Below are 23,156 nucleotides of genomic sequence, written 5' to 3' on the forward strand. Positions count from 1 at the left end.
GCTTCTTAGAGCAAGTCAGCAGGGTCTAGGTAATGCTGTACCCTAGTCTATGGGTTTAACAACTGAGGGATTCCTATGTGCGTTAGCGCAGTAGATATTCTCATGCCAGGCAAAATCTGTCCAACCTAATGATATTTTTCTCCAACAGAAGCATGTAACAGATGACAAAGAACAGAGGAAAAATCAAATTGTGTAGAGGCTTATCTCTGCATCTTTACTGCCAGAAGCTGGGGAAGATGAGTTTGGAAATTTTATAAGCAGTTATAGGCAGACTATTTTGCTTTATAGCCTTTCAAAATTTTGTCTAGTGCCTCCTTAAAGCAATTTATACTTTTGTGGAGTGTCTTCTGCCTTTGGTCGCTTTTGGGCTTCCTAGTTCAGAAAGGACACACTGGCCTATGTTCTTCTATGGCTTTTCAGTAAGTAAAACACAACTAAGAGTGCATGCACTGGAATTTTACAGGCCCTGCTTGAGAATGGAAAATTCAGTGCTCCCAATCCTCCACACACTCCTGTTTCCAGCCCTTTGGGCACGCGGTGCTTCAGCCTTTCAGAGCAGCCGGCAGCCCTGCGCCTCCCCATGGGGGGTTGCTAATAGTTCTCAACAGCTGCAGTATCTGTGATTGAGATGAAACTTAGCGCAATGGCTTATATTTATAAGTATATGAATATTTATGTATTTATACGTATAAAATATATGAATATTTATTTCCGTCTGCGCTGCGCGGGCCGCGGGCGCGCGGCGGCGGCAGGGGGCGCGGCGGGGCCGTTGCGGCCGTTGGCGGGCGGGGACGCCATTGCGTTGCTATGCGCTGGCTCCCGCCCCCGTCCCTCCCTCCCTCCCCCCTGCCTCCCCGCGGCGGCGGCAGCAGCGGCGGCAGCGCGGGCGGCCCGGGCGCTGCTCCTCCCGCCGCCCGCCCCGGTGGCACTCGCGGCGCGGGGGAGGATGAGCACGGCGGCTCCGGGCGGCCGCGGCAGCAGCAGCTGAGGCGGCTGGCGATGGCGCTGCCGGCGGAGCGCGGCCCCGAGCCGCGGCCCGGCGCCTCCCGCCGCGCCGAGGACGAGGAGGACGGCGGCGGCGGCGGCGGGGGGCAGCCGGAGGCGCTGTCGCTCGAGGAGATCCTGCGCCTCTACAACCAGCCCATCAACGAGGAGCAGGCGTGGGCCGTGTGCTACCAGTGCTGCGCCGCGCTGCGCGCCCGCCGCGGGCCCGCCGCGCCGCCGGCCCGCGCCCGCCGCGGCCCCGCCGCGCCCGCCCAGCTGCGCGTGTGGCGGGACGGCGCCGTCACCCTGGAGCGCGCGGAGCCCCCGGCGCCGCCGCCCGACCAAGGTACGGGCGCCGCGGAGCCGCCGCCTCGGCGCGGCCGGGGGAGGAGCGGGGCCGCGCGGCGCTGCCTGCGCGGGGAGGGATAGAGCAGGGGCCGCTGCTGCTCCGCAGCATCTCTGCGCCGCGGCCGGCCCGTGTCGCAAGGAGCGCTTTTTGGTGGCCGTCGTGGCCCCGATTGTGGAAAGGAGCTAAAGGTCGCGATGAGGCGGCCCGCGGTTGGCGGCGGTCCCCGCTGACCGCCCAGGTTCAGTCACGGAGACTTAAACGTTAATGCGGAGCAGAAGGCGATGCCGACTTCTCAAAATGGGATTAGGGAGCCCTCGGCATTTAGGACATGGGCGAGGTGTCTGGCGCTGCAAATTAGCGAAGGCTTTTAATAGAGCGCCGGCCTGGGAAACCTTTCGTCGGAGATTTAGAGTAATCCCGTTTGGGGCTAGTGGTACGTGCGGCTACCAAAACACAGGGAAGGGAAGATGGGCGCAATGCTGCCGTGTTACTCAAACGAGTGCAATGATGGTTTTCATTTCAGTGTGATCCGACGTGCTTTCCTCACGCTATAATACTCGATTAAAAAAAAAAAAAGAAAAAAAAAAAAGAAAATTAATGTCAGCCCAACAGCCAGAGGTGATGGGGGAAATACTTTTCCCAAGCAAGGCATCTGCATGGCACGGGAACACGGAAGAGATACGCGCTGCTTGTTGTGTGCTGCGCTTCCTCACCGTGTTTCCAGATGGTATCGGGCTTCTTCATCTCCCTTGTTCTAGGAATCCCGTGGAAAGGCTACACTTTGCTTGCTGTTGTCATGGTTTCTCTGCTCTTTGCAGCCTTCTTCTGTTTCTTATTGGAATGCTTCTTCAATGACTTCTGGGAAGGTGGTTGGACGTAGGGTTCAGGCTCATCACCAACATGCCTAGTGTGTGTTAAAGCTGCGTGTTGCACCTGCATTAATCTTTAAAATGTTTTAGTTAGCATGTGCTAGCTGGTTTATCTTGATAACACATTTAAATTTTATATAAGCAAGACCTAAACTCTCTGTTTTTCCTTACATCTTCCTTTTTTTTTTTTTTTTAAACCTCTTCTGTATGTGTTTTCTTGTGCATCACTTAATATCACATATCTGTGCTTATATTGCTCCCGGGTTCTCCAGTCTTCCCGACACTTCCTACTTTGAGCGCGTTTCTGCGATATAGGCTCTTGCTCAGCCTTAATGGAGTTTTTCCAAAGATTCTGGGCGTTGGAGGAATTAACTGTCGGCAGCACAAAACAAACGCGATTCCAGTCAGGAGGCTTTCAGACTGTTTTTGTGGAAATTGCTGGTGTTTTGCATTGGGAAGCTCCATATTCACGATGCAGAGACCGCTGCTAATTCACCATGAGGAACAGTGAAGAGCTGGCCATAGGCTCGCTGCTTGTCGTTACCTTCGAACCATTTCAGTTCTCTTTGCCTTATTGCTCGCTGCGGTGTCCTCAGCTGGTGATTCATGGGCGTTCGGAGCCAGTTTCGGCTCGAGCCTCTTCAAAGCAAAGTTATTCTTGTGCTCACGTATCCTGCTGGATCGCAGGAAGATTAGTAAGACCCGTTGCCCTGCTGCTATGGCTTGGGAGCAGTATAGGGTAGCACAGGCCCTGGAGCTGGCTGTCAGCAATAATTTTACTCTTGAGATAGAAACTGAAGTTGCCTTAAATAGAAGTACGGGTTTGGTAGATAGAGAGGATACTTTAGTGTGCAATACTTGAAATTCCAAGTTAAAAAACACCTAAAAATGGATGAGAATGTCCTTGAGGTAGGAAACAAAGATGATATCTGGGACAGGAAAACAACCTTGAAGTTGAATCCTGCTCGTTAGCCAGAAACAGAGAATAATTCTCAGATCTTCTTTTCAGTTTTATCTCCACACTCTATTAGTATTCTGTTATCTTATTTTCTTAGAAAAACAGTTAGGCTTTGATTAAAGAAAGATATTCAGAATTAAAATATTATCCATGGTTGGCCTTCTTGGGAACATTTATGTTATGTGACATTTGAAACCCTTGCAAGGGGCAGGATTCGTGGTAGTTGTTTTCCTGCCTTTTTTTCTCAAGCAGCCTCTGTTGGAAGGCTGGTTAGAGCAGCAGGCGCTCTGCGGGTTAACAGTCTCGCCTGCAAAACTATTTATTTCATTACACATGTAAAAAATGCGTAGCTGTAGGTTGGTCTATAGGGTTGGCCAATGCACAGAGACAAACGGTGGCCCTTGGTTTCCCTCTCTGTAAACAATAGCCTCCTGTGTGGGCGCATAAAGGAGTCCCCAGAGAATGGTGTCTCTGGGCAGGGAACATTGGGGCTTTGTTGGGGCCGCGGGGAGCGATGTGATCGCTCATGCCTGTCAGGAGAGCTCGGCCCGATGCAGGGGAAGATGCAGCTGGGTCACAGAATTTGCTTCGGAGACACTTCTAAAGAGCTGCCTTCATAGCGCCTTGCAAACCGACTCATTTTGCCTGACCTGTAGTAAGCATGAATATGCAAGAAGTGAAGGGTTTGCTGTGGTCACATTAGCATGAATCATTGTACATGCTGCCGGACGTTGAAATGCCACGGAGACGTGGGTTGCTGGAAATTCCCAAGATGAAATTGGAGATATAGGCTGAAACTGGACATATAGTGCAGAATATGCTCTATCAAATAGTTAATTTTATATGAATATCAAAAAGCAAAACAAAGAAACAAAAAAAACCCCCAGAAGAGTAAAATACCCAGCAGTGGTGTCAAGTGAAGTGTCAGATGCTGCTTCTGAAGGAGTTCAGCAGTTCAGTATGAAGAAGGCAGCGCGCCTGGGCCTTCCCTCTCCTCTGGAGAGCTTGTCTCCGCGTGGAGGCCCGGCGCCCTTCGCTTGCACCCTCCACCAGCCCCCGAGGAGGAGGCAAAGGGGAAATCGCTGCTGCTTCTCTCGAAATGAAGCCCCCTGCAGACTCTTCTCTTGGAGATCTGCCAGGTGGGCAGAGGGAGGGTGCGATGCACAGCGTATCCTGGCTTTGCATCTGAATGATCACAGAGGAGCTGACTGCACGGGGCCTTTCAGAGGGCGAGATGTGCCGGACAGAAAGGGCCTATGTCGTTTGGGCAGCTTTAATGAGTTCTGTGGCTTTCTCAGAGCCTTGTGTGAGCTGGTGTTGGAAGGCAGCACGCAGGAGGATAGGGCAAATAAATGCTGATTTAGTTCCTACACATGAAGCCATGTTCTCATGTGTCAGTCTCACAAACGGTGCTGGGGGAAAATACAGAGGTTTTTAGAGGGAAATGAATGTAGTCACGCTTACTTCTGATTTTGCTGGCCCTTTTGAAAGATGATGGATAAGAGTAGCTTCTTTTGCTGTTCAAATTTCAGAACTGGTACTACTGTGCTATGACAAATACTACTTCTAAAATTAACTTTTAATTAAATATTCTCAATTTTGATTTTGTTCTAGTGCATTCAAAAATATCTATATATAAAGATAACAAGGTCCAATGTTTTCAACCTCACCGTCTTCTTTTAGGAGTTTTAAGATGTCCATGGTAATGATGGAAGTCAAGGTAGGAAGAAAATGGCACTGGGCAGTAGAGAAGATCTCAGTGGGTTAATCTGAGTGAGTTTTATTTCTGTCCACTCGACTATCTGAGCTGTGAAGGAGAGAGAGCTTAGACCTTATTTGTGTTAAGCTTTCTGTGATTAGTGTTGTTCCCAGTACAGAAGGGTAAACTGGAAGGTTTCCAATCATGGCTAATGCTGGCGCATCCTGCGCGCAGGGAAGTACGTGGCTTCCCTGGCAGTATGAGGGAGCCCGTCAAGGAACTGCGTACAACTCTGCCTGGGGAGGAGAAAAATAAAGAAAAAATTCCAACACAGTGTTGTTTTTGGCAAAAATATTCTTAAGTGTCTGCACAAAACACATGCAAGGCAGTTACCAGCTGTGCTGCCTGACCTCGCTACTGTGTTTGCATGTGTGTATGCAAAAGCTGGTGAGTAGGCAATGAAGACAACAAGGGCTAATTTGGTGTTGTCTGAAATATACCTTTGATCCTAAGGAAAATCTTCAAGCAAGGAACAGCTTTAACCATAGCTGGAAAATATTTGAGGAGCTGTGGGATCTAGAAGTTCACCGTGACTTCACCAGTCATAACATGTAATTTATTGGGGTTGTACTTGAATAGTGCAGCAAACATGTTGCTGCAGAAATAAAAGTCAAATTGCAGTTGTTGTTATTGACGGTGCTGGAAGAGTGGGGAAAAAAGATTCCTGTCATGGTGTTGCTGTATTTGCAGGGAGCTAGTGTATTGTATATAAGGGGCTTCACAGGACAAAGAGCAAAGCTGCTCCTAGAAGGTAGTAGTCCAGCTTCAGGAGCTGCCCGCAGGTGACCCTGAGCACACCATACCCAGTGAATGGGTAGGACTGGGGCAGCCTGAGGGACCTTGCGAATGAAGGCGGCAGCTCTGTGTGGTGCAATGGGTGCGAGGGGAGGCCTCCAAGGGGCACTCGGGCGCAGAGGTGTCCTCAGAGCAACAGGCAGGGGGAATGAGCTACAACAGGACCAGGCTGCGTCTGCCAAGGCTGCAGGAGGGCTCTGGCCGTTGTGAAAACATGAGGTGATGAGAGCATTAAAGGAATGGAACAACCTGGCTCTAAGTTGGCCATGAATCCATCCTGTAAGAGCAGGGAAAGTGGTTTTTTTTTTTTTTTTTTTCCCCATAATCTCTGTTAAAACCGAACGGTATTGTCTCTTTGTTTGTGAATTATTTTATTACATTACAGCACTGGATCCAGCAAGGAGACAAAAATAGTATTGCTGCATTCCTAATAAAACCCCAGGGTAGCTTGTATGACACACAGAGATACCTAGGATATGAGTGTGTGATTGAGTAGTATGCGCGTTAAAAGGAAGAGGATGATTCAGTTTGTACAGTGTGTATACAAGTCTGTAAAGATATAGCCAAAGTACAGGAAAAGTTATCAGAGAGCTACTTTTTTTTTTTTTTTTAATTGACTTCTAAGAGTTTATTAACACTGGGTAAAAGTTCTTGGCTGAGCCAGGAGTGCAAGTGTTACCAACTTAGAAAGTTGTAACCTGCTTGAAATTCTGCATCTGTCAAATATGGTGGCAGAAGCCGGCAGTGACTTCCATGGAGTGAGATTTCTGCAGCAAGTGAGCAAGTGTTCATTGAAGCAAAGAGTAAGCAGGTGGCTCCAGAATGAATGAGAATATTATTAGAATAACACAAAAAGAGGAGCTTCCTTGAACTCAGAGTTCATGTCATTTGAAACATTTATGCTCTTTTTGGGAGGAGATGATATCTGAACAGGCAAGAGACAAGTTAGTGTAGTATCTAAATAAGCATCTGCAGAAGTTTGTGTCAGCTGTGAATAGAGTAAAGCAGCACTTAGAGATGCATCTGTCCTGCAGTATTTGCCTTGGATTGACTTGATTCCTAGGTAAGCTTGCAGGTTTGTTTTGGAGAGTGAGCAGCGGCACGTAGGCAGAGCTACAGCTTTTCCAGTCACTTTGCTTGGGCATGGCAGGCATGGGTCAAGACCAAGGGTAAGAATTTGTAGTACATCTTGGAGAGTAGTGTAAAGGTAGTTCATCTGGAAAAAAAATAAAATAGATTTTAATATAGATTTATTGTAAAACACAACTAGATATTGATACCTAAGTCATATGTAAATCAACTAGGTATTGTATTACATTTGTACTGTACAGGGGTTACTTGTAAATGAATTGAATAGAGAAAGGTGAAGGTGTGAAAAGACTGATATGATGATGAGAAAAGCCCTGGCCTCCTCCTTCCAGTCTAGCAACCGTTACTTCTCTCTTAAGAATTTTCCTTGCCCTTTCTTGTGACTTTCTCACTTTTTTTTCTTCCCAAGTTGAAAAAATGAGGCACTTCCTTTCTAGAACACCGACTGTAGTCTGATGCTATGGTCAGGAGTAAGATCCAGATAGTAATGAGCTGCTAAAAACTTGCTCTGCTTCTTGCTGTCTTCTAATCTCACAGTTGAAAGGAGAGAGATGTTGGGCTCCAAAGCCCAAATGTTTTGCTTAAAAATGTGCTCTCTCTGCTAGCTGCTCTTTGAGGGGCTGCATAGCATGCTTCTAACCCAATCTTGCTCTGGTTTTCACTCTTCTTGACCTTCTCTTTGCAGTCTGCAAGCTCTTACGTCACATTTTCCCTATACTTTTCTCTGTCATTTTCACTTTTCTTCCTTTTCTTCTTACTTGCTAAAATTTCTTTCCATCCTTGCATTTCTGTCATCTCTTTACCCTGTAAGAACCCATCCGCTGCCAAAAGCCTGGCTGCCTCCTGCCATGTCATTATTTTGCTGTCTCTCCATGTAGTTCTGAATTCTACTCCTTACGTATGCCTGTTTTCTTTATGCTGCTTAACTGCCTTTGCTTTCTTCTTGTTTCCCTTTCATTGGTACTAATCTTCCCTCTTTTATTGAAAGTCTTGTCAGATTTGCTAAATAATGCTCCAGTTCCTGCAATGAAACTTCCTAATGAGAGTCTGAATCTTTTTTTTTTCTTTCTTTTAAGGAGTTCCTCATTCCCTTAAGGGCTGAGAAAAGCTATCGTACCTCTTTGAGGCCCTAAGAGCCAGACAGCAAACCCAAACTGAATTTATCCTTAACTTGGGAGCCTGACAAAAGACTGTTGAATTTGTCAATCTTGAGATAATGACTCCCAGATTCTCCCTTACTCTCCTCCTATTAGTCCTTATGTCCCTTCTTCCGCCACCTCCAGCAGTGGCCCTCTTGCATGAAGGCACCTGGGGCTCTCCACCATGGAAATAATGGGCTTATTTCACCCAGAACTGCAGAAAGAGACTGTGCCATTCAAGTAGCATGTTAATCTTGCCCACAAAGTGATTCTCAGTGCATGTTCAATTAAGCTGCTGCCTGAAAATCCAAAAATCAGTGCTGATGATTCTGCCTTGGTTCTTGGCCTTGATTGTGTACGGAGTGCTGCTGAGGCAACGCTCCAGGATCTAGAAAGAGGAATTTTGGATGCTACAGGAAGGCTGGGAAGATGCTCTGAGGCTCTGAGCTGCGAGGCTCTCGGAGCCGCTGTTTGCTGTTGAAACAACAGCCACAGCATCACCTCTGTATTTTAGCTTTTCTTAGGATTGTGGAGTACAAATATTTTGTGCATACTGCGTGCTTTCGTATGAATATTCTGTGTCAGTCCGTTTGAATGTGCTGAATTATTTATTTTGGTTTTCAGTGCGTGCTTCTCGTTACTGGCAGCAGTAGAAGGTGTGCTTTCTTTTTGATTTGCAAATCTGTGAAGACCCTTTACTTACATGACACTCCTTGGGATTAATGCTTGGGAGACATGGAAATTGTGCTTGAGTGAGGCTAGGGCTATGGATGGATTGAGAATAATCTTTTTATAATGCTGTTCAGTTAGATCATGTGAAAATAATTATTTTTCTGTGTCTCAGCAGCAGCCTGAAGCGATGAGTCACTGTATCCAAGTGCTTGCTGAAAGTTTGGCATGACTCCTCGTGCTGGGGGCTCAAAATGCCAATAAATTTCAATTCAGGGGATCAAAAAAGAATGCAAAGAGTGTGTTTTAAGGTTTGGTTTTTTTTTTTTGTATCTTTTACACTTTATTGAAAACTGTTTTCAGAGGTACAGGAAACCTCCAGTTTAAAGCCCTCTCCTGACTGCATCCTTTTTTTTTTTTCATTTCGACAACATGGGAGTCAAAAATTATTTGATCTTGCAAGCAGTAGGTTGTTTATAAGTTGAAGCTAACTTGGCAGCTGACAATATTGCTGTTTATCAGTAGTGAAAGGATTAGTCACTATTTGAAAGTTGTCATAGAAAAATACCGGTGATTTGTCTTTTAATTTTTTGCCTTTACGAATGAAGAAAAGCCTACACAGATTAGTGTTTAGTTGGGTGCTTGTGAAGTCTAGAGAAATATGAGTCCGTGTTAAGAAGTAGCAGCTGAAACACATTTGTAAATCTTGACCTATTTGCCAGAAAGCACTTAGTACTGCTCATGAAGAGAATAAATGGAGACTTTTTAGGATTTATTTATCTCCCAGTGCAATTAGGAAAGTGCAAACCTTAGGCTATGTTCAAAAGGTTCTGCTTTTTTCAGTCTTGTCAGATGAAAAGAAATCTGTTCCTAGGCAGTGTAAGTAGGAGTAAATATGCATTGGTTTGCATGGGCTCTACAGAGGTGAACTGAGTTCAGCACTGATGGAAGCAAGTGGGAGAAATCTCAGAAAGTGGAAAATTCCCCCAGGAAAGGTTCCTGAGTGACTGCAGGCAGCGCAGCGGGATCCTCTGCCCAGCGAAGGGCTACAATTAAGGGAGAGCGGCATAAGGACTACCCTAACGCACAGTGTGTTATTAACGTACTCGACGTCGGTACTTTGGGCTTGTTTAGAATCGTGTCTCTGGCTCCTGTGAGCTGTGCGAGCCCGGACGGCTGCTTGTCCTTCCCCCTGCCCTCCCCAGCGCAGGCGGTTGTGGCACGGCTGCTGCCCCTTGCAGTGTTGGGTCAATCTTGCTCCTCTCCTGTTTTGTCACAGGTTGGTCAGAATAAATAATCCAACCTAATCTGCTTCCTGAATGCTAGCAGCAAAAAAGAATTATGATTTGTTCTGAAATCAGGAGTAAGTTTTGGCAGCATCATCTATGAAATGATGAGCGTTCCCCAGACTTGAGTTGCTTCTCCTTGAGAATCCTCTTTCATCAAAGTTTAAAAAATGATTTATCCAAACTGAATCGGGAGGGAGTGGGAGAAGTATGGTGTTCACATTAGGCACTTTGGCTTGGGCAGGTTTGTTTGGTACTTGAGGGTTTGGTTAAGACGTTGTGAAAGGATGTTCCTTAGGATCTGAGCAGTGCTTTAAAGTGCAGAGATGGACGCTTCATGGCCGCACTACTGAGGGGAGCCACTAGGCAGCTTTCCTGTTTCATCAGCCCATGGCAGATGTGAATCAGAGTGTTTTCGTTTATCAGACAGAAAAAGCTCTTAATATAGCTCTTAAAATTCATAAACCTTCGACCATAAAGAGTGTTAAAAAATAAGCAAGTCTCTCTGATAAATCTTTTATATTTCACAAACGTTACCATTTTAAACTAAAAAAAAAAAAAAAGTCTCTTAAATGCATCATGAAGTGGCTCAACCAGAATCACAGGTCCTTTTGAAACAGAATTACAGAATCACAGAATGGTTGAGGTTGGAAAGGACCTCTAGAGATCATCTAGTCCAACCCTGAAATGATGATATGTTACTTAAAAGGTGCCTTTTTTAAAGGCACTCTCCTGCTGTTTGTTTTGCAAAGAAACATTGGTGCCGAGCATGTAGCTTTTGTTGGCACTGGGTCAAAATGGAGGAAAACTATTTCCCCTGTGTTAGTTGGATACTCCATTCTCATTCAAGATCTGTTTAACCTTTAGTTTCAAAGGCAAGGCGACTAATTCAATGTGAAAAAATCATCTCTCTTCTATTTGGGAGACTTAGCACTTAGCACTAGCACTAGCAGGTTTGCATGCCTTGCCCATTTTACAGGGTAAGGCAGCCCTGGCGCTCCTCTATGCAAACCTTATGCTAACCAGTTGGCTGCCCTTGCTGGAGCTCGCCGGGCAATCTGATAAAACGCTCCTCCTCGTTAGGACTACAAATTGCAGGCTCTTCCCAGCGATTGCCAGCAGCCGAGTCCTCGGCCGGGCTGCCTGGTGGCTGGTGCCTGTCACCTGCAACGCGTGCTTCCAGCATGGGCACGCTGCCTGAGCAACGTGCAGAGCTTTCATATTAGAGCTTCTCAGTTTTAGAGTTCCCCTTTGAAATAGATATGACTCTGTTGAGCATTTGATTTTCTTGAACGTCGCTTTTTAGTAGAAAATCATCCCATCAGAATGACTTCATGCTCCTCTGATGTAAATATATCACTATGAAATGATCGACTTGCTGCATTTAGTGAAATGGTACCTCCCTAATAATAAGGTGAAATTTCAGTCTTATTTTTATAAGCTGCCAAGCCATGAACACTTCTAAACTAAATGATTTTTTGTCTTGACAAAATTGAGGCTTCAATTTGAAGAAACAGTTCAGAAGTTGTTTTTCTATATGGCATAAATTCCAAAGTGTAGTAGCTTCTTCAGGCTCAGAGGAAAAGCAAACATTGACAAAGATGGACTTAGAGTAAGTTTTCTACTTTGCTTGCTTGAACTTCATGTAGTTGTTGAGTTCTTTAATACTGCAGTAGTAAACTGGGCTTTTTCATGGTTTATGAGTTATCGGTATTTTTTTTTTATTCTAGACCTAATTGTTTGCTGCTACTTAATTTAACATGTTTTCATGTTGCCTCCATGGCTGAACTTCAATCATACAATTTAAATAATGAAGCCAAGCATTAAAGACGATCCTCTTAGAGGGGAACATTGTGAGGGATCCAAATAAAGAGGGCAGGGCCTTTTTCATACTGCTAATTCTGTGATGAGTATAATAGCAATATTATTGAAGTGTGTGATTGAAGTAAGGCCAAAGAATTATTTGTAAGTACTTCTTAAAAAAGAGCTGACTCGGGTGTTTAGTTTTATTTGTCTCTTGACTTTTACTTAAATAATCTGTTTTTTTTTTTTTTAACAGATAAATCTGGCCATTTACCTTGCACAGAGATGGAGGTAAGATCAGTATTTTGTGTTTTCTGATGGTGCTGATTTAGCTCAACTCACTCTCTCATTATCTCCTTAGTGGAAAATGCATGTTATTAGGATGGGGTTATCATTGCAAAGTTTTATGGTGAAGCATGCATTGTATTTATGACTGGTGTTAATAACTGTATAAGACTGTCTTACAGGATATTTAGTTCCACGTTCAGAAACAGAGGAAAAAAAGACCATGTGCTTTTCCAAAACCAGGATTTGAGATATATCAGGTGGCCAATAAAAACTTTTTCAACTTTGATTTCTTCAGAATATATCACTTTAGTAGCATATGTTATTTTAGATAGTTTCTCTTGGCTAAACTATCTGTCAGTACACTGATTTTAGACAGAACTAGTAAACAGTGGAATGAATACTTAATACATTTTCAGAATGGTCGGGCAATTTTTGACAACCTATTTACCAAGAATTCAGACACAAGTGTGGAATACAAGTAATTTTAAGGTTGCCTTGTTCATGTCCTCATTTCAGATGCTTCCAGTGTTTCCTTTAGTTTATCACTTGTCAATGTTTCGGGGCCTAAGAAATATCATTCAATGGTTTGCTGAATTTGAAATAGAAATACAAATTTCTGTTAAATCTGCTGAATGTGTATCTTGACCCTAGTTTGCCTCTGTATTTTTAATACTAAGCTGTGACTGGTGCTGTAAGAATGTTCAGACTATCATTTTGATGTTCATAGGTTTAATCCAAGATTCAAGTAAGAACTAGGTAAACTTTCCTGTTAAACAAGATACGGACTATATTACAATTTTTTTATTATGATACAGAGTAATCATATAGTCTGTTCCCTAAATATGTCCTGCAATAAATGCAGCTTCAGTGTCCTTTGCAGGGCAGTCTTTTTTGTTGCCTTTGAACTTTCTTTGAAATGTAAAAGAGTTTTTGCTTTAACTCTTCCATCAGTGCCTCAGGCCTGAAGCCTGAAGATGGGGCCAAGCTACACGTTTGGTTTCTTATCAGAAATACATTTGAAGGTGACAAATTTTTGTTGCTAAAATGTTTATATGCAGATAAACTTTATATCAAAATGACTGTTTTAAACATAGCTGATTCAACCACAAAGGGTAAAATGCTTCCATCCATATTTTAGCAAGTATTAATGATCAAATAGGAATGTGCTTTCTAAAGAATACAGTGCAAGGAATAATTCCTAATTGATATAAGTACAGAAATTGGAAGTGGGCATGTTTTGTTTCTCTTCACCCAGTTCAGCTGAAGTGAATACATCCTGCTTTTGTTTCAACTTGGTGCCTAATTTACATATGCTAATCTAGTGTGTCATCTGCTTTGCATAATAAATATTGTTTACAATTGTGCTTTGCATTTTTTTTCTTTTAGGGAAGGTAATGATAGGTCGTAACATAAAAAATGCAGATATTAGCAAACCCCTGTTAAAATATTTTTAGCAAAAAATTAAGCATTTCACTTTGGGAAAGTAAAAATGTTTGTTTCAAATAATGTCTAATGAAAGTTGTTTAGATATTTTCTACTTTGTTTTCTTTCATGGTGAAAGATTCTTTTATTGTTTTTAATGTTGTTGTCTACATTTAGAAAGAAAACTTAAGATAATTAACATTTTACGTGGAACAGAGACTTATTTTAAATTGTCTCTGCCAAGGCGCACAGTGACCATTATCATATTGGCTCTTCTTTCCATTGTTGCCATCTCAAAGGTGAATGAAGGAGTGAGGCTTTTGCTTCCTGCACAATTCCTTTGGAGCTGCAGTTTTGGATTAAAGTAATTGGTGCTTTCAGAGCTTTCAGAATTAGGAATTCAGCAGAGGGCACCTATCTTGCTCGTTCGATTCCTGTGGAAAGGAATGCAGCTTGATTGCATGTATTAAAACATGTGGGAGGCCTCATTAAAGTGACAGCTAATAATAATCACCACATTTTGGCAGCAATTGGAAACTATATTACGTGGGTCCACTGTTTCTTTGAAGACAGCAGTTTGAGCAATGTATGAAATTCTGAGCCCATATGTCTTAGCCACATAGGAAGACAAGCTGACCTTTCTTTATCTGCATCTGCCTGCGACTCTGCTGTCCAAGATGAGAGCTCTACTTAGCTGACTCAAGCAGGGCGATGCAGATTATATAGAATATACCAGCCTCATATGTAAACATGTAGTACTCATGTAGAAGGCATTCTGGGAATGGTGAGTGATTCATATATAGGAAGGTTTAATTGCCAAGCATTTGAAAGACCCACCTGTTTGAGGATGGGCATGTTGTGTATGAATAATGTAGTTAACCCATGTCTCTGATAATATAAAGATACGCACAACCTCTCCTATATGTGCAAAAGTCAAAAGTGAAATAATTGGGCTGTCTCAGAGTGGTGAATAAACTTTGTTCGACACCATTCAGCTCTTGTTGCGTGACTAAAATGAATTATTTTTAGAAACCTATTTCAGTTTATATGTAAATTCTATTTATTTCAAAGCCACCCGTTATATGGATTTCATAATTATTAAAACTATCTTAACATACAACAAAAATTGTAGTGTATTTGACTTACGACCTAGAGTTGACGGTATGCTGCTTTACCTTTTTTCTATTGGGAGCTTGAAGTGCTGATTATATTTTTTAAAAAAATTTAAGAAAAATAAATTGTAAGGATATTCTGTTTATTTCCGTACAAATAAGAATGTATTTGTTAGTTCATTGTACATATTCAGACATAAAACCAAACACCTCCCAAATTTAATGAAAGTGAGCATGTGTTTGCTAGCACAGAATGTTAGTATTTCACAAGATATGTCACAGTTTTACAGTCAAGTAATGCCACATCTACATGAAAATGTTACCTATTGAAAATTCAAGTAGTATAAAATGTACATATCGTATATTAATATCTGGGAATCATTTTTTATCACTGTTTAGTGTAAATGAAAATAACTTACTGATTGAATGGGAACTGCAGAAGCAAAGAATCATTATTGTGCACAGTGAAAATCACTAGTTCCATTTACTGAGCTGTAACCTTATGAAGACAGGAGGGATGAAATGTCGCTGCAAGGAGGACAGGCAAGAATGTTTTTATGAGAGTAATTTCCATTAGTAAAATATGGGCTGCGTCTTGCATCAAAATGACTTTTGATTGCAAGGAGACTATGCATCGAAAAATACAGAGGTGAGGGTCTGTGTGAATGCCAGGTTGTAAATCTAGGAATTCTACGAAAACTTTTCATTCTTTGTGCTCTTAAGGGAAGAATTAACTGTGAGCCAGGATTGCCTTCTCTGAGTCGAAGTAGAATCATGTATCTTCTCTTGAGAGTATTAAGGAGAGCTGGAGCTCTGGGTGCCCCTTCTGAGAAATTAAGGACTTATTGCCTGCTAATGGGATTATCTCCTGGAGATACTGCATGCCCGGCCTTTGAGGTACCAGATATCCTGAGAGTATTTTATAGGTGTTCACCAAGATGTCGCTGTGTGGCACTCGGTCTTCTGATCTCCAGATTTTCCTGAATTGCTTCATGGCTACAAAGAAACAACTTAGCAGACTCCTGATTAAAAAGTAGACAAAAATGAGTTTCCGTTTTGATCTTTTGTAATGAGCTGTATTTTCAAGAGAAACTCTTTTTTCTGTAAATTGTATGAACGTTTATAGTGTATCTTTGAGGAAGATGGATTTCTGTTGTTCACACTCTTTAATGTTGGCACATCAGCCTTTCATTCAACATTTCATTAAAAGCAAACAGTGAATATTGGGTTGGAGAACTAATAATGTATTCGACTAAGCTGATTTAGATGTAGTCAGATTCTACCATCTGTCCAGAATCGCTGAGAGAAATAAGATCTACCTTGTAAAGTCTTTGTAATTTTGCAGTGCAGTATGTTGCACCTTTAATAATCTACACACCCAAAAGTAATGCAAGATTTATGATGAAATCCTCATTCCAGTGATGCCACTGGAAAGCCTTGCAGTTAGGTGGGAAGAGGAGAGAGGAGGATTTCAACCTCCCTCTTCAGACAGCATTTCAGTTAATGGGTGGTGGAAAATTAGCCTTTCAGTAACTTGGTCCCCAAGGATCATTTTCTCTGTGAAAAGCACAGAGAAAATGTGTTGTTTAGGTGTTGAGTTTTGTTTTTCTTAATCTCAAAGCACAAATATTCCTTAAATAGCTTTTGTGTGGAGTCATTAGAATTACTAAATTTTATCAGAAAATCAAATCTAAAAGTTAAGTGGAAATGTGCAAATTGAACTCGCATGGCTCTGAATGAGATCTTAGGGTGTGGGGAAAAGAAGGTAATTTGTACAAGTCTTATTTTTTTTTCCAGAACTTTCTGTATTATCTCTATTATATTTTTTTGTCGTATCTAATGTATTGGTAATGTGCTGTTGTATTAAAAGTATTGATTGATAGGATAGCTGTCACACGAATTGACTTAAATTAAAGCAAGGAGGCAATGGAAAATTGTTAACAGAACCATGATCCGAGCAAGCGGTACACCTGGGGAGGATGCATAAAAGCCAGATGATGGTTCTTAGAGTAGCTAAATGCAGGGCATCCTTGTTACTGTGTTGTTATTGAGTTTTTGTGTAGGGCAATTCAAAACTAGTGTAACTGACACCTCTAAGATTTAGTAACTTCAGTTACATTGGTAGTTTTTACCTGGTTTTGTGCTGTTTGCTTTTTGGTCTGGGAAAATAAAAGCTTTCTCCTGTTCTTAACACTACTGTTAGTCACTCAGAGCTCCAACATCTGCAATACAAAATTGTGCAGAAGACTTACAAATGATGTCAATGAAGTGCATGAAATAGAAATAAAATTACACAGACAAAAAGCAATGAAGCAAGAAACTAATTTGGAATAGTTTGTTCTAGCTGTTGCTTCTTTATCACTTCTTTTTTTTCCCTAATTTACTTACTTCCCATGTAAGTTGATGCCTAAAACATAAAAAATTTTGCTTCGATCATTTGTCCAGTGGAAGTTAACATCCTTATTTTTTAATTAATAAGGCACATAAACTTATGCTTGATGCTTGTCATCTTATTTTTGTGCTCAAGCTCGAAGTAAATCCAAAGGATCTTAATGGCCTCATATAACCAATTGAAAGATATTTTTTTTTCTTCACTTATTATAAACTTGTTATTTTTAAAGCTGATAAATTTTAAAGAAGAAATGAGACAATGTGAGAAGAGTAAAAGTGCCACTCTTACTTTTTGTCAGCTTTTCCTCTCTGGAGCGGAGCTAACAGCCAACAGAGCTGCTTTCACTCGCCTAACAAAGGTGTGACGCGGTGCTGCCACGTTACCTCTGTGGTTATTCAGAGATATTTGTTTTAGCAGCTAGACTTTGGTTTTTCCAAACCAGGTTTACTTCCTTTCTCTCTCTCCCTCTTAATTCTAAGAAAAAGGAGAGATTAATGATATCAAGAATCTTGTTCTTTTGCTCATTTTTATTATTATTTCTTTGTTTGCCTTTTCTTGCACTTTTTACTGTCATGATAAATATGATAAAAATAGACGTGTTGAAAATTTCCTTTGGTTTACAAGCATTCTTTATCTGTCATATGTGTAAGTGGAACCTATACAACTTTCACTGATGCAGCCCTTATACCTAAGGTGATGAGGCGGGAGCACTGCACAGGCCTAGTGAGAAGCCTGTTTCTAGCAAGCTGATGGAAATGGGCCCCCTGGGAGCGCTTGGTGAGGCGGTCAAGTATCGGTGAATAATGCTGCATTCACGTTCATTTTGTGCCGTGCTTTCCCTTCACATGTTCTTTGGACTCTTGATATTGTAGTTGTCTCACTGCAGGACACTAGTAACTTCCTCTGACTGAAGCCGGTGTTACTGATGTTCACAAATATTGACATTTGTTTACTCTTCACAGAACATTTATAGCCCTACTAGATTATTAAATCACCGCAAGAGTGAAAATTGCTCCAACAGCCTTGGTTTTTTTTTATATTTATTTTCCTAATTTTACCTTTTTCTTTTTTTTTTTTCTTTTCCATTTTTGGGTGGCTGGCTCTTGTGGCTCTCATCAATGCAAACACCCTAGCCTGTTTAAGCAGCACTATTTCATAGTTGCTACCAAGAAATCTGACATGCTATTACTGTACCAGGACAATTTTAACATTGCTAAAATAACCTAGTTGCTTCTTTATCAGTTTTGAGTGTGGTCAGGTCTCAAAGAAAACTTGAATTCAAGGGAGCTGAACATTTAATTTCACTTCAGCAGTTCAGTTATCAAGTACTAGTTCCCAAGCTTATAATTTAAATGCTAATGTTGTTTTAAATTTAACCATGAAGCCAATGGCACAAGGCTTGAAAGATGAAACTAGCAAAATCAATAGGTCTATTTTTAAATAGTGGTAAAATTTAAAAGAACAGAAATAGTTATTTATGCTTGGAGTTGGACACACAGTGCTCCCACCTCCTTTGACAGCAGTGCTTTTCTTTTCTATACTAATTCAGATTATCATTAATGGAGTTGTTCTAGCATTCCTGCTTCATGTCTACACTAGAAATGTTGATCCACTTCATGTAACCCACTCTTCTATGAAGCAGACCGTGTTTTAATGTAAAAATTAACTGATTAGGCACTCCTGCTGCCTTTTGCACATATAGAATCCCCAGCAATTTATACTTGGGAAAATACCGTTATGAAAGACTTCTATATGCAGCTTTAGCTGACCTCATGTAAAAGAACATGTGATTTTCTTTTTGTGAACAAGTAGACAGTATGATTAATTTGTGTTTAGCCTTCGATTTCTCTTACCTTATCACGTTGTCTTGTGTCTCAGTTGGGAGCAACACAAGCTCTCTCCTCTGTCTGTGACTATCCAGCTGTTGCAAGAGGAGGGAGGAGAAAGATGATGTCCCCTCATGGGATTTGCAGAGGGAAAATACCACAAATAAAACTTTTTTTTTTTTGCAATTTTGAGGCTAAATTTTTTTTTTTCCATGTGAACATTGACATTTATATTCTTACTTAAATCACTTGACCTGAGAAGTTGAAGCAGTAAACAAAGCAGGTTTTGCAGTTGAGTCATACTAGTTTGCAGCACTGAGTTCTTGGGCAAAGACACTGAATCTATCTTGCGCCTCAGTGAGGCAAAGAAGAGATTTGGGGAAGTTTGCATCTTCTTTTGACTCCCGACCCACTGCAACCTCACTTGGGCTTTTCTTCCAAGAGAGTGTGAAATCACTGGGTAAGCTTCTGTGCTCCCCAGGACGCACAGGTGGGAACATATCCATCTTGAACTGGTTAACATTGTCTGCCCGTTAGTTGTGTGTAATGTCAACCCTTAAAATAAGGAAAGCTGCAAAATCTCTCCTCAGAGGTGTGAATAAAAGACTCTGAAGATGTCCACCGCTGAATTCTTGCCTTATTTAGTGGTGCTGGAAGCTGTAGGGCATGCAGCAAAATACCCTCTGTATTTCCCTTTCCTAAATACAAGTCAGTTAAACACATAAATAGAGGACAGGGGTTAGGTTAGGATTTGTGTGCAGCTGAATTCCTGGCGCAGAGTCTGTCGTGGCCTGCTCTTCTATTAACCAGTAGTAATTATGAAGCGCTTGTAATACTTTAGTGCTTCACCCATAGCAAGGAGCTAAGGCTAAATAATTAACTAGGATAAGCCAAGCTGTTCACACTTAGCAGATTAACTCCTGCTTTGGTTCAGGAGGTGGGGGTGCTTTACATTGACGGAGGTGGTTTTCCTTCACATGTTCATCCCTAAACTTAAAACACCCATGTCCCATTTTCTCATCACCTTTTCTCATCCCTGTTGTACCTGTATTTCAAGCCTCCTTCTCCCGTTTTCCCTCAAAATCTTCCAGTTCATTCGTTACCTTCCCTTCTTGCTGGTTCTCCCCAGCCAGGGTGCTAACCCCCAGCTCGGCTGGGTGTGCGTTACTGTTGCTGCCTCAGTCATTGACGGCTGTGGCGCTGCTGTCTCCGCTGCCCATGTGCTGCCTCGCCTGCATGCGCCTCCGCTCCTGACTTCCCGGGGCCTCAGGACGCCGCTGCCGCAACTCCCCGTAGCTCCGCGGCGCCTCTCTCCTGGTCTCCATCTTCCCTGCTATCTGGCCGCGCACATTAGCGCTATCTTTGACTCGCACTCTCTCCTTCGGATGCCTGCCAAATCCTTAATTGCCATCTGCTAAAAGCACCCCCTCTTGCCAAGGCCTTCATTCAGGCTTTGTGGTTTTTGTCGTTTTTGCCTTGGCTCGTGCGAACTGCCTGCCATCTCCTCCTTTCTTGGCAATAACATCAGCTATTTCTTCAAAGTTTGCTATGCCGTTCCCTGACTGCATCATGCCTCTTGGGTTGCCCTGTGCAGGTTTTCTCTTCGCAGTTGACCTGTACATCCAAATCTTCTTCATGCTGGTGTATGCCTGGAGCTGGAGAGGAAGCAAGTTGCCCTCGCAGCCTGTGCTCTGTTCGTTCAGGAAGGTGCGCCGCGCACTGCCTTGTGTTCCCTGTTTGCCTTAGAGCAAAGCCTTCACCAGTGTCTCCAGAACACACGTGAGAAAAGAGCAGGCAGCCTTCATCTCGGCTGCACATTCCCAACTCCTGCCCCATCCGGATGACTGTGACTTTGTTTTGAACATGCTGTGTAGCACATCCCATTGTGTTCCTCTAGAGCGCTGCACGCTCAAGGATTTCATGGAGTATTTCCGTGTCATTCTAGGGGTGAAAGCTCCCTGCCATCCCTAGATCATCTGAAAATATTTCTTTTTTTGTTGATCATAGGGAAAATAAATACAGCTCAAATGGCATGAGCACAGTAGAGCAATTTGTGGTTTCTGCTCGTTGGCTGCCTTTTTACCCTGTAATTTTCCCTGAAGCTTCTTTTGTATGTAAGTCATTGCATTGTTTGCTAGGGGAGCTTGCCTTAAACCTACTCCCTAGCGGGAGGTAGAAAATAGTTCTTTTCCCTTTTCTTCTTCTTTTTTTTTTTTAAACAATCTATATGCCAACAGCAGTAACGTTTCTAATGAATTTGGTTGACCAGAACATGTTTCTAACACCCCAAATTACTTTTTTTTTCATCATACTTTTTGCCTAACTTAAAGTAGTTGAGGACTATGGTTTTATTTAAAATATAAACTCTTTATTTAAATACATTTCCCCCCTATGATTTTACCTTCAAGCTTCTGTTTATCTTTTTATCTAGGTAGGACGGAAAAGGTAGAGCCAGTGTAGAGTCTAACTTTCTTTAGGCCTTGTTTGGTGCCTTTGTCACAAAATCTAAGGAACATTTGAATAGTAGCACTGCAGGGTCACTAAAGGATTTGGTGTGTGTTTATTGATGCCTATAGAATGTAAAGCATTCTAGTGAAGAAAATATATTGGAAAATAGTTTGTTTTTCATGTTTCTGATCAAGTTAAATAAAAAATTAATCTGAAAAGTAAGTAAAAAAGGTGCATGTTTTAAATAAGAGCAAGTGAGACAATAGGCAGTTGTGATGCAGAGTTTTAACACTTTTGTGGAAGGATTACAGCAAAATAACTGTTCAACTTGCCTAAAATACTTCATTCCCATATGCAAATAAAATGTTTTTAATTTCTGGATTCCCAAATTCCCAACGTTCTGGAGCGTTGTCTGTTTGCAGCTCACAGATCCTTCAGTTGGTGACTTGTGCTACTTCAGCATGCAAATATAGTAGCAGCCTTTACAACTGAAGGCCCAGACATGCAGTAAATGATGTATGGGTTGAACCTGATGTTCGGTGAATTGTCCCAGTGATTTAATTATGTGGACACTAGAATGGGCAAGATGGACAGTTGGTGGGAGTCAACACATGCTCTTCTCCTTTACGGAAGGAAGAACACGGCTGAAGAAATCCAGACACTTGCCCAGTGCAACATTAGGGCTCTATGACAGAGGCAGGGTACGAGCTAGATTCTTTAAGAATGTCTAATGCCTTAATGACAAAAGCAAAAATCTTTCTTCAGTTTTTAAATGCTACCCAAAAAAAAAAAAAAAAAAAAAAAAAACCGAATCTGTAGCTCTGCTGCCAGTAAATTATTAATTCTTTTGAGAAAGTGTTCACCTAAATCCCAGGCATCTACTTTCAGGATAGTCTGCACCTTTTTTTCCCATGTATATTATTCAAATACTTAAAAATTATATAAAAGGAATAACCCACTTTTTTCAGACAAATCTCTTCTATTTCAGGGTGATACATGTTGCTGTGCTAGTACACAGGCACCCTTTGCTTTCTGTTGTTTGTTTGCTCGCAGCAGGTGGACTTTGCATTTTTCCTACACATAAAAAACAACCTCATTCCTATATTTACCCCAGATATTTGAGAGAAAGAGAAAGTGTTTCAAAACCAAAATAGTTAAAATGTTTGGGAAAAATCAAAATAGAACAGCTATGGATAACAAATTAAGGAAATTTGGAAAGACTTAAAGTGGCAATCATATCTAGGTATGAGAAAAAGGAAAAGAATTAATAATAAAAAAGCATCACAAACTAATACCTCATAAGGAAACAAACAGAACCCTCTCTTCACTGCAGCACTTGTAAAGGAAGTGATATAAATATATTGTCATTTAAATATGGATTAAATAATGTTTTACTTCACAACATGACAATAATGTAGTAATGAGTAAGCAAAGGAAAGAGAACCTGAATAAAAAATGTGGTGTAGAACTGAGCGAGCCAGTGGTCCTAGAGAGAATTTCACTCTACAAAATCTGTCTTGGAGGACCAGTATTATTTTTTCAGCAGACATACTATGAATTAAGATACAGTCATTAAAAACAGCCTGAACCTTGCTGTGAAGGTGCAGTTCAACACAGCATTTCTGTACTCCACTGGCATCTCAAGCGTCATATTAAAATGCGGACTGTCAGAGTAATGAGATTCCAAACCCCTTGCTGTCAGTGCTTCGTTCCTTTGTTTTGGGAAGAAGACAGCTTATATATCTCTGCAGGTCTCGGCCCTTCAATTTTTATCTCTGTTTGAATGCACAGAGAGAAAGATTTTGCCAGACAGTGGGCTCTGTAGCAGATAGGCGTACACGCTGTCAGGCCTTTCCTATCTTGGCCAACTTGAACGTTACGAGATAGCAGGCAATTTTTTGTTGGTGTGTATAACTAAAAGTGTTCACCAAAGATGGTCAATCTGTGTGATACTGCTTGTTTTTCTTA

General features: G+C 41.9%; 1 protein-coding gene across 4 annotated transcripts in view; it reads left to right on the forward strand.

Annotated features, from left to right (window-relative positions):
* The first annotated feature begins 959 nt into the window (after positions 1–959).
* SPIRE1 (spire type actin nucleation factor 1) overlaps positions 960–23,156 on the forward strand; it is a 125,373-nt gene continuing 103,176 nt past the window's right edge. The window contains exons 1-3 of one of the 4 annotated variants that reach the window (XM_088524054.1): positions 960–1,330; positions 2,307–2,309; positions 11,957–11,991. In XM_088524054.1, the coding sequence (XP_088380180.1) occupies positions 1,000–1,330; positions 2,307–2,309; positions 11,957–11,991 (369 nt within the window). In that variant the 5' untranslated portion in view covers positions 960–999. Of the gene's footprint in view, positions 1,331–2,306; positions 2,310–11,956; positions 11,992–23,156 lie in introns of those variants that run through there. The other 3 variants (XM_088524055.1, XM_088524056.1, XM_010221635.2) reach the window with 3 other exon arrangements.

This window comes from Tinamus guttatus, unplaced genomic scaffold (genome assembly GCF_059628265.1).
Source record: "Tinamus guttatus ecotype Peru unplaced genomic scaffold, ASM5962826v1 Tinamus_guttatus_pri_ptg000203l, whole genome shotgun sequence".
NCBI classification, from domain to species: domain Eukaryota; kingdom Metazoa; phylum Chordata; class Aves; order Tinamiformes; family Tinamidae; genus Tinamus; species Tinamus guttatus.